The sequence below is a fragment of the Geospiza fortis genome, unplaced genomic scaffold, assembly GCF_000277835.1.
Source record: "Geospiza fortis unplaced genomic scaffold, GeoFor_1.0 scaffold190, whole genome shotgun sequence".
Classification (NCBI taxonomy): Eukaryota; Metazoa; Chordata; class Aves; order Passeriformes; family Thraupidae; genus Geospiza; species Geospiza fortis.
In genome coordinates this window covers 3,300,133-3,318,372 of record NW_005054328.1, presented here as the reverse complement: position 1 = coordinate 3,318,372, position 18,240 = coordinate 3,300,133, and the positions used below count along the sequence as shown (strand labels likewise).

The 18,240-nt window shown below is 38.1% G+C and overlaps 1 protein-coding gene across 1 annotated transcript in view; it reads right to left on the bottom strand.

Moving 5' to 3' along the window:
- Positions 1-7,731: 7,731 nt before the first annotated feature.
- TTK (TTK protein kinase) overlaps positions 7,732-18,240 on the bottom strand; it is a 29,351-nt gene continuing 18,842 nt past the window's right edge. Inside the window, exons 12-22 of the mRNA XM_005421210.2 lie at positions 18,144-18,236; positions 16,601-16,727; positions 15,444-15,536; positions 13,579-13,736; positions 13,342-13,493; positions 12,042-12,166; positions 11,650-11,730; positions 10,266-10,442; positions 9,868-9,958; positions 9,536-9,633; positions 7,732-8,434 (exon numbers count right to left, since the gene is read on the bottom strand). Of these exons, the coding sequence (XP_005421267.1) occupies positions 8,345-8,434; positions 9,536-9,633; positions 9,868-9,958; positions 10,266-10,442; positions 11,650-11,730; positions 12,042-12,166; positions 13,342-13,493; positions 13,579-13,736; positions 15,444-15,536; positions 16,601-16,727; positions 18,144-18,236 (1,285 nt within the window). The 3' untranslated portion in view covers positions 7,732-8,344. The remainder of the gene's footprint in view (positions 8,435-9,535; positions 9,634-9,867; positions 9,959-10,265; positions 10,443-11,649; positions 11,731-12,041; positions 12,167-13,341; positions 13,494-13,578; positions 13,737-15,443; positions 15,537-16,600; positions 16,728-18,143; positions 18,237-18,240) is intronic.

Sequence of the window (18,240 nt, the reverse complement as noted above, 5' to 3'; positions counted from 1 at the left end):
TCCCATACTGGCCAGAGACAAGCTCTGAGGCAACATGGACCTTAATTTTAACCCAAAAAAGCTGCTTTTCAGTAACTTTGAAAGGATTAGTATATGAAACTGCAGCTTAGGTAGATATTTTGAAGTGAATGTAATATGGTTGAAGATCAGTAAGACTACAAAAGGCAATAAATGTGCTCATCCATGCAAGACCAACTAGCCTGACCTCAGAAGTATGTCTTGATTAAAAACATGTAACAATAATGTAGAAACTGACACAAAATGCAGCTTGGGTATTAATGATAAATGAGACCCTACTGAATAGTTTCTTTCCTTATGACAGTCAGATCAAGATGCACTGAATATATCTTCCCATGCATCTTCTGGCATGACTTTTTAATGCATGGAATGAGGGGAAAGTGAACCATTAAGACAGATGACAACGTACAGTACTAACATTCATGTTCATCATGTGACTTTGGATGTTATCCTGCTGGTCAGAAAGAAATCAGAAGCCCGAGTTGCTCACTCCAAAGCAAGACCAGTTCCAGTAGGCTGAACAGAGGCTCTTGGAGCACCTTCAAAGGATCACAGATAATTAATGACACCACCAATATTCTAATAAAATTTATTCTTACCTCTACCTTTATCATCCTTAATTCAGGATCAGTCATTCAGGTCTAGGTGGTAAAGAAAAAAGTCACAGTAACTTCAATCATATAGAGCAGGTTAAGTACCTAGTGCCAACGCCTTTCACTGAGTGCTGTAAACTGTTGGAAGCGAAAAAAGGGGGGCAGAAGAAGAGTTCTGCATTAGTCATTTTTTTTACTATCTATGAAGCATAACTGCCTAAGCCAAGAAAAAAAAACAAATTCTGCCTAGAGATTATTAAATATTTCCCTCTAAAAAGGCACCTGGTGAGACTTCTGAGATGTTTTCATTTTCAATGCATTGTGTTTGAATGTGGCCAGCCAGGATGCACAGAAGGGCAAAGACAGTTCAGTAGGTGGATCAGGAAAACACTCCATAGAAAGTTCTGACTCACTCAGCCAAGAAGGAAGTCTGGGAGAAAGGAGGGCAGACACCAGCCCAGAGAGGCTCATACTGCTCACAAGGCAGAACAGTGGGAGTGTAGCACCTCCCTGTCTCTGGTCGGACTTTTTTGCTTTGTTGTGCGTTTTGGTTTTTTTAATCTGGATCCATTCACACCAGCAACTACAAAAGGGTTTTCCTTTAGATAACGTAGATGCCTCATCTAGTCCTGGATTTATATCTTCATCTTTCCTTTATGCTTGGCCTGTCTTATGGGAATTCTTCATTATTAGGCTATGATGTTCTAAGAGATGCTCAAGATGAAAATCAATTAACCCCTGTGATACCATATGTCAATATAGACTTCAAGTTATTATTATAATTGCAAAGTTGAGAGAAAGATACAATATTACAGTAAATACAATGAGTAAGCCTTCACTTGTAGTGACTCCTGTTTACTGGAATCAGACACAATGAATAAGCTTTTATGGAAAATGTGCTTGGATGTAGCTTTGGATGCACAACTCATGCATTGGCAATGTTTATGGATTGACTCATTACACAGCCAGTCTTTCTGCATATTCCTTTTGAAAACATACAGGTTTTCAGAAATAAACAAAAACAGATGTCCAACATGTAGGAAAGTTTATTTTTCAGTTGTCTTCCATAAAGCAGAATCTCCCTGAACTCAAAAAGATCCTTGGCCAGAGTTTCAATGGACAAGATTTAATACTCCAATATAGTGACAGACCACAAAGGGATCAGCAAATGCCCTGGGTCCTTGTTATTCAGCACTTATTCCAGATCCTGGGAGAACCCAAACTCCAGGACATGGAGGTCTTATGTTCAGAATTATGGGCAGAAGACTACCCAAATGATACCAGGTCCCTGTCTAAGGTGAAACCCAGAATTTGAAATGACCACTGTGAACTCCTTGAACTAGCATTTCCCCATGAAACCACCACTGGAAAGGTTCCAGCTATTGCCTTGAAACAGTGTGTAAGGACATGCATATAGCAAAGTGTGAGGCAAGGTGCTGTGGGAAGACTGAGCACACAGGGAACTCTGGAAAAGAAGGGCTAGCTAAACAAGTTTTGTAGGACCCACCCATGTACAAAAACCCACCTGTGTGCCAAAGTGGTTATTGAAACATCACGACCTGCACCGACCTAAGCTGCTGGCAGGAATTGCTGCTGGTGTTGTCAGCAGGCAGCGTGTGAAGTGGGACCTAGTGCCAACTAGGTCAGGCTGTGGCTACAAGCAGAGTCAAGAAAGCCACAGCATGGGTACAGAACCTAAAACTGGATCTGTGGGACCAAACCTCTGACAAGCAGATCTGAACCCTCCTTCTACCACTGCTGCAGTTGCTATTCTAGCTACTTGCTTTCTTGTAGCCTTGCTCCAAAGCTGACACCCAGGCAACAGCCTGCCATGATCCCAGCTTCCAGGTGCCCTTCTGAGGTACAGCTATGATCTCAGCAGGGAAGTTACAGCACAGCTACAAAACCTGCCTGACTCCTTGAGGCAGTGGCTTAGGTGGCAGGTGGGAAGCAAGATAAGGCAGCACAGCTCTGGCCAAGCTGCTGCTGGTACACAATGCCTGCTAAAACATTATTGCCTTCCATTGACACTGATGGAGCAAATACATTCGAATGCTGCTTGCAAAAGGTGCCACACTGACAGGCATGGAGATGGAAATCAAGTACCCAGGACCCAAAGAAACCCAACCAATTAAGGAATCTATTGTCACATGGGTCAGGGCACAAGGTAGTGTGATCTGCTAGACTTTTTTATCATGAATCCTTTGAGCAAGGTAAGCAATTTCATTTCTGGCAAAACAGCCCAGGCACTTAAAATCAGAGATATATATAGGGGGAATTCCCAAGCCAGAGATTACATCTCACCACTTACATACAGCACCAAGGATCATCCTGACCTCCTTGAATATATCCCATCTCTTTTTGAATACACTAGTGTCTTTGGCTTCCACAATACTTCAGATGTACTTACATGTTGCATAGTAAACCCTAGGATCTTCCTTTCATCCATTTCTAACAGTCTGACTGATCATTCCATCAGCTCCTAGCCCTGCGCAATGCTGATTCCTCCTAGTGAGAGTTTCCTAAGGAAGTCATACAGCTTTTAGTCTTGTATGGAAGTCATTTCCATCTCCCTGAAGGCTTGCATTGTGTCTCTCCGTATTCTCTAGCTTTATTAAACCTTTTCAAGGACTGCAGACAGCATTTAAATCAAATATATTTACATAGCAGCATACCAATATTTTCTTGCATTCTCATCCTTTCCCAATAATTAATATTCTAATTGGTTCCTTTGGTACAAGGTTTGGGCAGACATTTTCAGAAAACTATGCATAATGCAGAAGAACAATCCCCAAATACCACTCCAACAGCCCCTTGTGTTGTATGTATGTTAGGATACTTTTTTCCCATGTGAATTCCTTGTGTTCTGCCAACACAGGCTTTATTTACTATGAAGCTTTGAAGTTTGAAGCTTTGTCTGCTGTCCCAAAACCAATGCTTTGTGCATATTTGCATTGCTCAGCATCCATCACCACAGTAGTCAGTGTCTTTACCTTTGCAGTGCTGGACGTCTGCTAAATCCAAAGCCCAGACTCAGGTACCCAAGACCTGAAGATTCAGAACTTCTCATTACTGAGGTACCTTCCTGCAATGTTGGTGCTTCCTGCTGGATGGCTCAGGAGTCCCTCCAGCACACAGCAGCTGCTGCAGAGCCCAGCATTTCCCCATCACTGTGGAGGGGACTTCACTGCCTTCTGCTGCACAGAACTATGTGTCCCATTGCATGAACATCCAAACACATGTTTTATGCCTGATAAGAGTATTTCAAAGTACAATGCCACTCTGCAATAGAAGTGAAGAGCTTTATGCCCCAATGAGTCACTGAACACAAGCAGCACTGTACAGATGCATGGTACTGAACAGCTTTCTAACAAACTCAAAGCAAACAAGACAAGGAATGTAAAGAGCTAAGACTCACAGAAATATTTTAGCCATTACTTGGCAGCACTAGGCTAACAGAATCATTTGGGACCTCTAAGCTTTTGTCTATTCAAGGCTACAAAGGAAGCAAGTGCAAATCCAATTCATGTTTCCTTAAATATAGCTACTTAAAAGCCAATTAAAAATACAAATAACAGTGACATAAAATAGGGGAAAAGCAAAAGACACAGAGCATGTTACAAAGAGGAATGCAAAGCATGCCTGCACTTACCACATAACATACACATTAAGTGGGTACAGAGACAAGCCAGAGAGCCTTACAATATATAAGGGTTAAAATCAATGGACAGATATTTTTTAAACCTGACCTGTTCCTTGCATTTATTCAGTGTTCAGAACAGTGGTACCACTATTCCACGTCAAATTAGTCATATCTTTCATTGCAAAATCTGCCTCGATTTTGGCAATTCATCTGATTAGAGCCAGAATCTTCAAATTGCATCATTGTTTAGCTGTGAATATTCTACCTGCCAAGAGAAGGAATTGAGGTGAGGAGTCAGATTTTTATCTCAGGTTTCATTTCAGCAACTCCCATGAAAGCATATGGACAGGCTGTATAAAGACTTTTTGTGTGCCCACACAGGTGTACACCTCTATATCCTACAAGTAAATCATGCTGTAGTGCCTGCTCCATTCTTTATAGCCTTTATCTCACAAGATTTATCTCCTAATTACTTTATGTGAAGCAGTAAGCAAACAAGGGCACACTGACAAGCCTTGTGCTCCAGGCAGGTGGGACACATAACCAAGTTAGAAGATATATATACATCAAGCAGGAAGGGAATACTCCCATATTAGCAGTTTACCCTTAGCTGAAACAGGACATGCCTTAGCAATAAAAGTGTTAAAATAAAAAATGGTATTTGTTTTATTTGTTGCCGCTGAGAGCTCCGTTTTGTGTGAGCAGCAAGGCAATAAGAGAGTAAACAACTGGAAGAGAGAAGCAAGGAGTTGTTTTAACTGGCACCTGCAAGGATTAGCCAGAGATCCCTGCTGAGGAGTTCAGGGAGCAAGCTAGACTTCACAACAGGGCTAGAACTCAAATTTGTTCAACTGTTGAATTTTTAACATGATATTTACCACCACTCTCAGAATTAGTTAAAACTGTTGAGCATGCAACCATTATTAGGTACTTAAAGGAGGAACAGAATTCACAGGAGGGACCAAAATAGTGACAATTTGACAACTTACCTTCTGACTAACTCACACCCTCTGCTCTGTACTCTGCTGTTAGGGATTTTACCATTTCCCTCCTGCACAGCTACATGGACAGCAGTAGCACCTTAAGAGTGCCTTCCACAAGACTAGATGAGAAGCAGGAGTTTGAGTCCTCCAGCATCATGGTGATGGATTGGTGAATAGATTTTTCTTATTCCTTGGTCAAGTGTCCTTAGAGCAGAGGTATATGCAAGTAAATAGCCTCCTTTTCTTGTACTTGTCAAGGACTCAATTCTAGGTATTGCCACAAGAAGAATGATTGCATGAGCAGAGCCTTCAAAACTTAAAACTTTATTTAGTGTTTGAATTCCAAGTAACCTTACAGAGCAGAGTTCAGGCAGAGTCATAGAATCATGGAATCAAAAAATGTCCTGAGGTGGAAGGAACCTACAAGGAACATCAAGTCCAGCTCCTGGCCCTACACAGAACACCCCAAGAGTTACACCAGGTGCCTGAAAAGTTGTTGCCCAAACACTTCTTGAACTCTGTCAGGCTTGGTGCTATGACCACTTACTTCCCTGGGGAGCCTGTTTGATCGCCCGACCACCCTCTGGGTGAAGAACCTTTTTCTGGTATTCAGCCTAAACCTCCCCTGACACAGCTTCCTGCCATTTCCTCAGCTCCCACCACCACAGAGGAGAGGTCAGTTCCTGCCCCTCCACTTACCCTCATGAGGAATCTGGAGACTGAGTCATAAATGAAAAGGGAAGTAACCCTTCTGCAGTTACATTTCTTTTTTAGTGCCAGTTGCTGAGCAGAACTTTTGGACCACAGTTTTAGATTTACAAGCTGTAAGTTCCCAAACCCATTTTTCCAACAAGAATTACAACAGGGAACTTAGTGAAGTGTTCTCATTTACCTTTGTGCCCTTCACATAGCTACGGAATCTCATTATTAGCTGATATGGTATTATACTGTACATTTATCTCTTTACAGACATACTCTGCTTTACCAGTCATCTTCTCTCTCCATTATGTACAATGTCCTGAAATGCAGCCATGAGGGTGACAGTAATGCAGGATGGAAACTTTGTAACCTTGAAAAAGCTTCTAGCAGTTACCTGTTACCCAACATTTAAGATTGTTATTTCTTGTCCTTTAAAGCTAATCACACATTTCTGTAATTCACTTATGCTTTTAAGACTCTAGCAGAACCTGAGAAGGGAGATAGTAGTCTATAAGGCAGAAAAAAGCCTGGAATAGATTGAAGACTCATAAGTGGCAGCTACCAAGGTAGACAGATATCCTGCAGCATGTCATTGAAGTGGGGAAGGAGTATAAATCAAATGCCCATCTGCAATGGAAAAAAATTATTTTAAAGGGATGATTGATAACAACCCACTGCCTCTTATCAGCCCCAGGGCTCTTTCATAAGCTCCCTCTTATGCCAGTTATATTTCCTGTGGGTTCTTCAACAGCCATGGAATAAGAGAAAGATTTGATATATCATACACTACAAAAGAAAAATAGCTGTAGCTATTGTAGCACTGCTGTGCAGTAGTGCAGCACTGCTTCTCAATATTCAACACAAACTAGGGAGGCAAAACAGCAAAAGATAACTGTAACATTAGAATAATTACAAATAATTTTTTCAAGCTCTGTAATCTAGACAAGGACTTGGGAAACTTTTCACTTTATGAAAAGACATTTCTGCAGATTTTCTTCACAGGTTTTTCTCTGAAGAGGCTGATACTTCTTCCTCCCTTCCAGAGAAAGCCAAAGTGTTTCAGTTCCCATACCTAAGCAGTCTCTCAAACTGTTTAGAATATGAAATGTGCAGAACAATAAGATTTTTTCTTCATTGTTATATAGATATTAAAATTTTCAAAGTTGAAGCCAAACTATAAGCAAAAGGTGGAGTACAATTAGCGCAAGTACTCCTTATGCCTGAATTACCTCTGAACTTCTGCAGCAGCAGCACTAAGTCTTTAAAAAAATAAGCAAAACCAATGCCTCTATGGAGAACAAGCCTTTTTCACTAGAAATATGGGACAACAACCCCCATCCTGACAGATGACTAATTGAGATTCCACACCCTGTTTCACACAATGACAACGAGACCAACACCTTAAGTTTATCATTCCAGGTTTACTCTTAGTCAGGAGATGTGCTGTTCTTCGTGTGCTCCAACACTGAAGTGGAGCACACATTCTCTGCCCCTGCTTCAGCCCTCCTGCTTATCAGGAATAATTCCCACTCTGATCACTCTCCCTGTGTAATGTGGAGAATCACAGCAAATCCAAAACAAGGGAGGGCAGGTATCAACATACACTCACACCAGAAATGTAATTCAGCTAAAACCTGACCAATCCAATACAATCATATAAAATCCACTTCTCTTACATTCAGTGCATTTTAGAGAATGCTTAGTATTAATGCTTTTAAAAACCCAAATTAGTAATTTATTACCATTGTGAATCCTGAAGGATTTTCTATTTTGAAATTTGAAAAGCAGACTTAACTTGTAATAGCATTTTTAATACAACAAGAGCCATTTTATTCATACAAGTTCAACACAGTACTGATGATTCCATCACAACATTTAACCACAGGAACAGCTCAAAAACTGGGTGACATTTACATGCATCTACCAATATTGTAACTGGTGGTTTATACAGAATGCTCATTTCCAAGGTATTTGTTAGCAAAGGACAGAACAGCATAGCATTGTTCATGCCTTAGGAGATGTTTCAAAAGGTATTTCATGTTTTTCATGTACATCAACTGGCTTTTTTTGGGAACTTTTTTATATTAGTTTCTCATAAGATCTCATCTTAAAAGATTCTCCTACAAGTTTTTGTACTCCACAAACACTGTAGTGCTTTGTAAGTAACACAGACCATAATCACCAAGTAGCCATTGTCATTGCTCAACACAAGCAGCGTGCAAGGAGTGAAAGAGCCCACAGTAAAAAGCATTCAATTAAGCTCTTTTTAATGACCTGAAATCATTATCAAAAGAACACAATGTACATATAAAAATGCAAACTTTATGCTGAGTGTCCTTTTAAAAGCTAGCAGCACAAAATACTTTTTGAACAGACCAGACATCTGTTGCGTCCTGAACAGTAGTACATCATTTTGTTGTCCATGTTTTTTGACTCCCAGGTTTTGCAAATGCTGATACATCAAGAGTTTTACCACTGCTGCACTGTTCATATAAAGTCTGAAAGTTAACAAACACACAGGGTATTCAGGTGAACACAGCTGTACTGCAAATGGATTCAAACTATATAACAAGAATTATCCCTTGAAATAAATCATCACATACTGAAATATTCCATACTAAAATTGCTCTGTCAAATCAAAAAATAAAAACACACTTAAGACAGCTTAGTTGAACCAGCTGTAATGCAGTGCAGTGCCAAGGGGAAAATACATACGCTGACTTTGCAGTGTGGGCAAAGTTACAGAGTTTCACAAGTCAGGAGAGAACAAATGAGCTGGAGAGATCTAAAAATCAAGTTTACTCTTTTAAATGTCTCCACTATGGAAACCCCAGCATGGAAGGAGTTTCTTGTGTACTGGGGGCATGCAAGCTTTACATGAGATACTCAGATGCCCACAAAAAGCCACATCACCATTTTGTTAGAAGAATAACTACTTGTTCACCCTCATATTCAAAACAGATCAATTGCAACTAGAAGTGTAAGCATGAACTCCTTTAGATTTAATATACATTGAATTTGCTTTCCTCCCCATGAAAGCAGCTTTGCATTCTCTAGGTCTTATGTATACTTTACCACCATCACTTCTGAGACACAGGTAGAAAGAACGGAGTTGAAGATTTATCCAGCTTCTCTTTCAGGCAATAAACAGAGAGGCTGCAATACTTCAACACACAGGAACTAATTTACACTGCACTGCATTAACAGCTCAGCAACTTCCAGGAAGCAGGAACAGCTGCAGTCCAAAAGTGTGCACACTTAACAGATCAACTGAGATAATTTTTCCATAGTGAGGGTTCTTAAATTAGAAGACCCCTGCATAGGGGCTGCTTAAAAGCAAAGCACATCTACCAGGAGGTGGAAAGGAAAGAAAAAACTAAAAGTAAAGATTACTGGCACCATTTTCAACCTTTCCAGTTCAGAATAATGTAGAGAGATTCTGCATCCTTGCAAATAAAAGCACTAAGATATGCAATGTTTTCCCAGCTATGGCTGAAGATTTTATGTATGTATTGTTTCAGCTTTCACTACTAAACATTCTAACCTTGGTCTGCATGAACATGTACTACTACACAAAATAAAAAAGACAATTTACTTACCCTCGCAGCTCTAGAAATAGAATTGGGAGAATTCAAGCCAACAAGCTGCCCAAGGATACGTTTCATTTCCTCTGTTGTTCCTTTTGCATTTGGGACACCTGCAGGTAATTTATACTTATGATGAAATTGTATACATTATTAGTGTAAAAATTGCCAGAACAGTTTGCAAGAGGTTTAAGAATTAAAATACTGAAGTCTATTCTGAAGCATATGTAGGCACCAAACAAAACTGAGTCACATCAACATGCTCATAGTACTTCTAAGAGTAAAGTGGTTTTTAATGCATAGTTACAAATACTATTTAATAAAAATGTATTTTAAAATAAATGTACCTGTTTGACAATGACTTTGAATTTGAACATAGGGATGTACCAGCAACTCCGAAACAGAAATTCTCTCTTTAGGATTTCTTATTAAACAGCGCTGCAAATGAAGAAAGAGGAAGAATGTTTTGCCTATAAATTATTAATTGTTCGAGGAATTAAAAGTATTTACTTTGGTTATTGAAACAAAGGACGGACTTAGCTGGCATTGAGCTGAAAAGAGACTTTAATATGGAAACTACGCGAGTAGCTCTAGCTTAGTTCTTCTTTTAGAATAAGGCCTGTTACTACAAGTAGCAGTGAGCATCTCTTTGTGGAAAAAGTCTTGCAAGCACAACTCATTCAGTTTTATAAAATATACTTTAAACAAAGAAATTACCATTACTTAAAACAAAAGGAACGGTTACCTTCAGCACATCTTGAAGATCCTTCTCAGCAATATCTGGGAACCCTATTTCATAGCTTGGATCAACAATAGCATGCATTTTATTGATGTGACTTGTTATATGCTGAAACGGAGTCCGTCCATATGTCATACAGTACAAAATGCAGCCCAGTGACCACACATCACTTTTGGGACTTATCTAATATTAAAAATAATAAAAAAAATTAGTCTCTACTTAAGGAACTGGCCCTTCAGTCAATTTATCATGTATTTGTACACTTTTCATTGTATAAGAGATCTTTGTTACTATTACACAAAATCACCAAGGCAGCACGCCATTATCTACTAAGACAGTAATGTGGCTTCCTACACTAATATTCCATAAGAAAACTATTCTTCTAAACTATTTTTGAAAACCAACTTACTTGAAGAACCAACTTAAAAATAAAGTTAGTCCTTAACAAGTCAAACTGCAGGATTCTAATTTCAGATTTAAAAATAAATACAGCTAAAAGCATACTAAATTACTTAAATCCAGGAAATGGTGAGAGATCACTGCTATGTCTCCTAAGTGGAAAGGCACAATTCAGTTTGACACTCAGGCTGTTCCTTGCAGGACAACTTTGCACTTGTCCTGTTGAAGCTGAAGTACTTCAAGAGAAGCACAGAGTAGGGGAGAGGGGGGAAGTGGAGAAAGATGCATACAGAGAACCTGACTCCCAGCACAGTCGTTAGATTTCTGCTTAGATGAGCTGAAAAAATCTGCACTTTGCATGCAGTTTTAATTTAGAACTACAAAAGGTAAAAAAATTACCATCCTTAAAAAAAATCTACTTTTAAAATATTTTATTCTCCGTTTAGGAAGCCAAGATTGTATTTCATTACATAATAATACTTCCACTCAACTGTTAAAAAGTTAATCTTCATGTACATGCGAGTACATATGGATTTTAAATACTTTTGCACTAAACCATGTAACCCTCAGTTGAATTTTGACTGCCAATGTGAAAAATGCTTTCCCTTCAGTACTTTTCTCATCATTCATATTCCATTGCCCTGGTGATGTTGTAAAATTTTCTACAATATACAATACTCTGTAGCAGAGAAAAATTAATAGGATACACTGAATTCATATGTGGCCCTAAAATGCCCAAGCCTGTGCCTCTGTTTTACTTTCAATTTTCCTCAGCGATTGAGCACTTACAATTTTCTAAACACCATCTGCCAAATGCTTTTAGGTAGTTAGGGAGATTAAGCTTAACCTTCCAACTCTGCACACCATCATAGCACAATAAATTCTCTTATGTTCAAGTTTCAGTGGAAGATTTTGAAAAAAATCTGAAGATATATCATTGAATTTCTTCCTTCTTAACATGAAGGGAATAGGAGGAAAAAGATCATACTACCTTAGAACGAGGCTTGCCATTTTCTCCATAGGAAGACCTATCTTCTATTGCTTCAGGTGGCATATAATTCATTGTGCCAGCCTAGCCATAAAAATGAAAAAAATATTTTAAGTAAAGCATGCATTAAATTTAATTAACTTAATAAAACTTAGATTTGTGTCCCAAAACACTGAAAAGCATCTTAAAAGTTTGTTTCTATTAAGGTTGAATGCCATTATTATTCTCTTCATTAAAAACATGTAAAAAACAATATACATGAATATTCATGTACAAATATAAAACCATTCAGCATAAGATTTCAATAGTAATTAAGGTTATTACAATCAAAATTATCAGCAGGTACTATTGCATTTCACAGAAAAATGGACATGAATTTTCCAGAAGTATTTCACCTGAGAATCTTTTATGATACTTGTCACATCTGGCTGCATTTGGTTTGCAATGCCAAAGTCAATTAGTTTTAACATTCCATCAACTATCAGAAAGTTTGCTGGTTTCAGATCACTGTGAATAATGCCTGTAAAAAAAGAGTTTAAAGTAAATCCAAATTACTACCATAAAAGGTTAGCATTACTCAATTCCCATAACCCTTGCACAGAGAGAAGATGCAGATTCGCTTTATTTGCATCTCTGCAGATTTCATAAATGTGCTTCCATTTTGTCCTAAAGAGTTCTTAACTTGCATGAATTTACAGTTAGAATTACTACTTATTCAAACGTGCAGGTACCCCAGAACAGCCCCAAGCAATTTAAGTTACAGAGTTTGTCTCAGTTGGGGACAGCTCTGTGGGCACATGGCCACACTGGATTGCTGCTTTGAAGCAGTTCAGTGGCCTGTCCATGCTTGTAGCTCTCTTCAATTAGCTAAGCAGGTAGTTAAATAGTTATATTGCTTAGTCTGATTAAAGGTACCATTCACTGAGGAATATACACAACTCACTTCTCACAAACTCTACTTGCGCAATTTAAGATGCATTTTGGTTACTATCTACATAATCAACCAATCTTGATATTTTACAAAAATCTATGTCTTTTTTCAGAACATCACATGTATGTATGCCCACTGAATTTCAGAGGTTTTGCTGTTTGCTATATTATGGAATGCTCTAGTCCTGAAAAGAGATGATACTTTCTGCTACATGTACTACTCTTCACTTCATTATTATATAGGAAAAGATCCAAGTCTGCCTCTCCTTTATACTATACAGACAAACAGAATATAGATGCTATAGATGCATACACAATTATATAGGTAAAGAGGAGAGGAAGGCCTGAAGAACTCTAGGAGAAAACTTAAACACTTTGTCAAAGTAAAGATGGCAGAGCTGTCATTAATGTCAAAGCTAAGTATGGAGAGACTGAGTGGCTAAAATTTGAGTCTAACAGAACAAGTGGGAGTATACGAGGTAGTCTAAAACAGAAAATATTTTCTGGCTGTTGAAAGAAAGCAGATAGCATTACATAAACAGTGATATTTGTGAGATTCTTCTTGAGTTAGCCAAGTCTGTCTCTGTATCAAGATTTACCTTGGTTTTCTGCATCACTGTTTTTTTTTAAATACAGTAAATACCCATCTTTGAAGATCACTAAGATTACACCAAGATTAAAAACAATACCACCTCCAAAATTAAAACAAGAGCCATATTATCTGCCATATATCCTATACAAATACCTAGAATTATTTAAGAATACCATATTCATGGATTGTGTGAACAGCTTCCAGCATATGTTTCCAATAGCTCTTTCGTTCCAGTGGATCCATCTTTTTTTTCTTTTTAAGCCAGCTATTGAGATCAATATTTCCACACTCCATTACCATGTAGATATGTTGATCAGTAATTTCACTAAAAATAAAACATGTATGTTAAAAGTGAAGGAAATATCTTTTTATAGAGAAATACTGATTAAATCAAGTTAGTATTTACTCACTAGCCATAAAGGCGGATGATCTTATCACTATGTTGCTGCAGTTTACTCAAATGAGCAATTTCATTCTTATAGCTCTCAACAGTCTGTTGATCAGCTTCCTCTAGGTTCACATATTTGACAGCATACAGCTGCTTCTTGTCATTCAATACTTGAAACACCTACGAAACAGTATCTGTTAATAACTTCATTCATCCCTAATTCCAATGTACCATGGACCTTCATCTCAACTCAGCCTGAATACCAAAATCTACCTTTTGAAAAGGAAGAAACAACACGAAGAAATTAATACAAGTCAGCATGAAAGAAATCAAAGACACCAGTTACAACAGAAACAACCCTCTATCAGAAACTATCTTGGTGCCACATTATATTTCACCAGGTGTAGTACATCATGAATCTGCAGTGTTCCTAAGATAAAGATTATGAAATAACACTCTCAGAGATAAAGGTTTGATCTGCTCTCACACATTCACTTTGTCACACCATGATCATTTGGAGGCTAGATCACATGGCACATTAGAAGAGGTTGAGAGCATGATGTCTCATTTAGTCTTAAGATGAGAAGGCCGCAGGAAATCCTATATGCAGTTTTCAACTATTTAAAGGGAAGGTATGACAGACTCCTCTTGAACCATCAAAGTATGAGATGCAACAGACATAGCTAAAACAAGGAAAATTACATGTTGATGTTTGGATTTTTTCACTGTCATACAGTCCAACAGGAAAACCACTTGTCCAGATAGGCTATGAAATCTCCATCCTTGGCAATATTTAGACACAAACCCCATGCATACTCTGCTCTATTTTAGCCTTGTTTTATGCAGACTATGAGAAAGTGACACACAGAAGTCTCTGCCATCCTACCTCATTCTATAACCATACACTGGCAACACAAAGAGCTCCTCTTTCTGGAGTTCCCTGTGACTGCAAGCTGGCTAATGTGCTGACAAGAAGGATGGGAGGGAAGGCCCAGGAAACTACAAACTTGTTAGCCTAACCTCAGTTGCTGCAAAAATTACAGAGACTATCCTACTGGGTACTACTGGAATGCAACAATCAGAGAGTCAACATGGATTCACAAAGAGAAAGACCTCTAAGTAATTAGTTAAATTAGCTATCCTTAGGACACATCCTCCTAGAAGCTCTGCTAAAACACATGGAGAGCAGGGAGGTGATTTGAAAGAGCCAGCACTGCTTCACCACATGCAAGTCTGTCTGACCAATCTAGTGATCTTCTGTGAGGGAGGGACTACATCAGTGGACAAAGGAAGAGATAGAGATGTCATCTATCTTGACTTTTGTAAGGCCTTTGACGTAGTCTCCCACAACACCCAGCTAAACTGCTTATGCTGTTAGGAAAGTAAGGAACTATAACAAACCCAAGAGATTTTGCCAGTATTGTTTCCCAAGCTCCCATGACCCCAGATTTCCATGTAAACAGCATCTCACTCACCACTTCAGACATAGCTACAACTCTACTTCTCACACAAGTTACAGAAGTAGTTAAGAGATGGTCTATCTCCTTCAGGCTCTCAATCAACTTTACAAGTCACCCATTGCCCAACAGTGTAATCACACTGCTCTAAACAACAGCCTCTCACATTAGGATGTACACAATGCAGCACATCTCTTTCAACAGAAGAGCTGATTCTACCAGGAATTTCAATGCTTACTCTACCAGAGAAATTATCTTCAAGAGCAAAAAGTCTAAGCATGGCACACCAGCAAAGTTCTAGATTCCCTGGGTCAAACATTGCGTACATGTTAACACTAGGCACTCATTAGGTGACTTCAAAGTGTATTTACAATAGATTGTCCGACTGTGTAAATGAGTGACTGCCTAAAAGGATGAAGCAGCACCTTACCTTACTTGAGCCTCCACTCCCTATTTGCTTTAACACTGTATAAACTCTTCCATTGATGACAAGGCATTCATGTGAGGGTACAGAAGCTGGAACCTGTGTACACATAAAGGTTAAGAAATAAATATTGGTACATGCAACAGAACTTGAGAGCTCTACTTTTTATTACATTAAAACGCTTTAAGTTGTCTTCCTCTTTCTGAAGATGATAAAGTTGCTTAGAAACAGTAAAGAAACTTCAAATGAAAGCTAGATCCTCATACACTGATCATCATTTGGCATGTGACATCACTGCACTCATGTAAAGGTGCCAATGCTCCTCACACTAGAAATCAAGGAAAAGATCTGCTTTAATAAGGTTTCCCAGTCATTAGCGACACCTCCTTCTTTATATACAACATCAGAAATTACATTATCCAAGAGACTTTCAGTCTCAGCATGAAACTTAAGAGTTGTACTGAAACCATCTACCATTCTATTTGAAGCTAATTACTAGCTAAAAGACTGCAGTAGTGTGAAGTTGAAACATCGCCTGCATCGCCCATATCTGCTACACCAAGCCATAGAAAGGCCTCAAGTTTGATTTATTAATTTATCAATACTTATCATCTGGTAGGAAGCTTAAACCTATCCCCCAGTTTTATCTACAATTGGGAAGGCTCCTACCTGAATATGCAACACATCTAAGGTAACCCATTTTTACATTATGTCAGGCCACAACAAATGTATCAAAATTTGTGAAATCTAAAAGAAATGGAGGAGAAATGCAATCTTTTACCTCCTTCAAACTCATGACTTTCAACACACTGCTTCTTTTTAATGATACTGTACTGGGTAATACCACTGTAAAAGCACTGCAGAACAAAAATAGAAGCTCTAGTTCTTTTCTCTCTCATTAAGTAAGACCTGAAAAGGCTTAGATTGCAGACAAAGGCTCCAGCATTTTGACAAAATTGAACTGATTTTTCAACATCTGACTTAGGTCATCTAAATTCAGACATACACACGAAGAAAGTTATTTTACGAATACTAGACTACTTTCCATTACTCCTCCAGGAAGATGAACAGTAACTTCAGATGAAAAAAAAATATACACACATTTATTTTACCCAAAGTAGTTCCCAATGAAAATATGTGCTAAAATAACAGAAAATTGTTACCTGCAAGCCAACTTGATTTTGAAATGGAGTCACTGGAGTATGTGGTAAATAATAAGGGAACTGGCTGTAGGGAGTAGAAATTTGACATCCTGGTAGAAACTTGTCCTTTACAACTGGTGTGCTGAAACTAACAAAAAAATAAACAGTATCTGCATTAGTTGTATTTTCTTAAGATTATTTTAACAACAAAGTTGAAACCTTCAATGTTTCTTGAAAGTTAAACCCTAGTGACTAGCAAGAGCTCAAGCCTCCACTTCATTCAGTAATTATCACTAAGACCACTTCAACATCTTCATTTAGAAGTCCTTTTAGAAATACACTGAAACTATAACATACTTAGCAAATATTTTTAAGAACACAAACTCACTATCTTCAGACAATAGCTGGCACTTCCCAGCAACTGAAAAGTGAAGGCACTGTAAAGCTAGAAGAGCTGACAAGACGGTTTGAGCCCATTACTCTTCTCTACCTTATTGTTATTTATTCAAAAACTTTTTAGATTACCTATTTTTTAGAGTAAGCATATTAAGACAGACAACTTCAAAAACTCTCACGATTGCCTTGAGAGCTTTAGCTACACTCTGTATGAGCAGAAAGATCATTGATTTAAGAAAACTAAAGATGGTAAAATATCCTATGGTTTTTTTATTTGTTCTCCTGATGTGTCTACCATCTCTTTAGTAATATTTCTGAACATACTTAATTTTTCCCAAATTGTATTTACAGAAACTAATGTCAAGATCAGAACTGGAAAAAAATGTATATAACTAGGATTTATTTGGTAGAGTAAAATCACAGAAGTAAAAAAAAAATACAAAACCAGTCCAAATAGAGAAATAGAAACACTGAGCAATTCTGCATATTTAGCATGTACAAACTAAGTAAAGTGAATTTATTCAAGGACTTTCATGACGTTCCTTCATGAAATTATGTGGTTCATGCCCTAACTACAGTCTGAATTCTACAGCTACAGAGACAGAGGTCCTACCAACAGGAACAGTACTTACTCAGCATACAACCTTTACCTATATGATTCATCCTAGAGACTTATGAAAACAAAAACTAATCATATAATTAGAAAGATTTGCCAACACAGGCATAGGGGTTTATGCCTTATTTAAGGTAACATGGATAAACAAATGCTATAATTTCCTAACAAGTGCTTAACTCTGCAAGCCTCTGGATTTATCAAAGTGCTTTTAAAAAACCTCAGACATTTGCATCATGGGAAATAAACTGATATATAGTTATCAATCTAAAAAGCCTCTCAGCCACATAATTTATCCAAAAGAAAGTGTCATGTAGCAGGGATCAGTGAAAAAGGTAAACGGTCTACTAGGGACTTATTGATTTGATGGTAAATATTCAAATGCTGAAAATTGCCCCAAAAGGCAAAGGTCCCTAAACACAATCTGAATCTCAAAGTCAGGCACTTCACAGAAGCACTTGGAATATTCGCTATCGAACAGAAAAATTTAACAAACCCTGTAAAAATCTGCTTAAACCTTTCCAGAGATCAACTACCACCTTATAGTAGGCTTACCAGGCCATATAATCATTAGATGTGGTGCTTGGTGTTCCATAAACATGTGATGGGTCACTTTTCTTAGAAACAGCATCTGATGGTGATGATCGTCTTG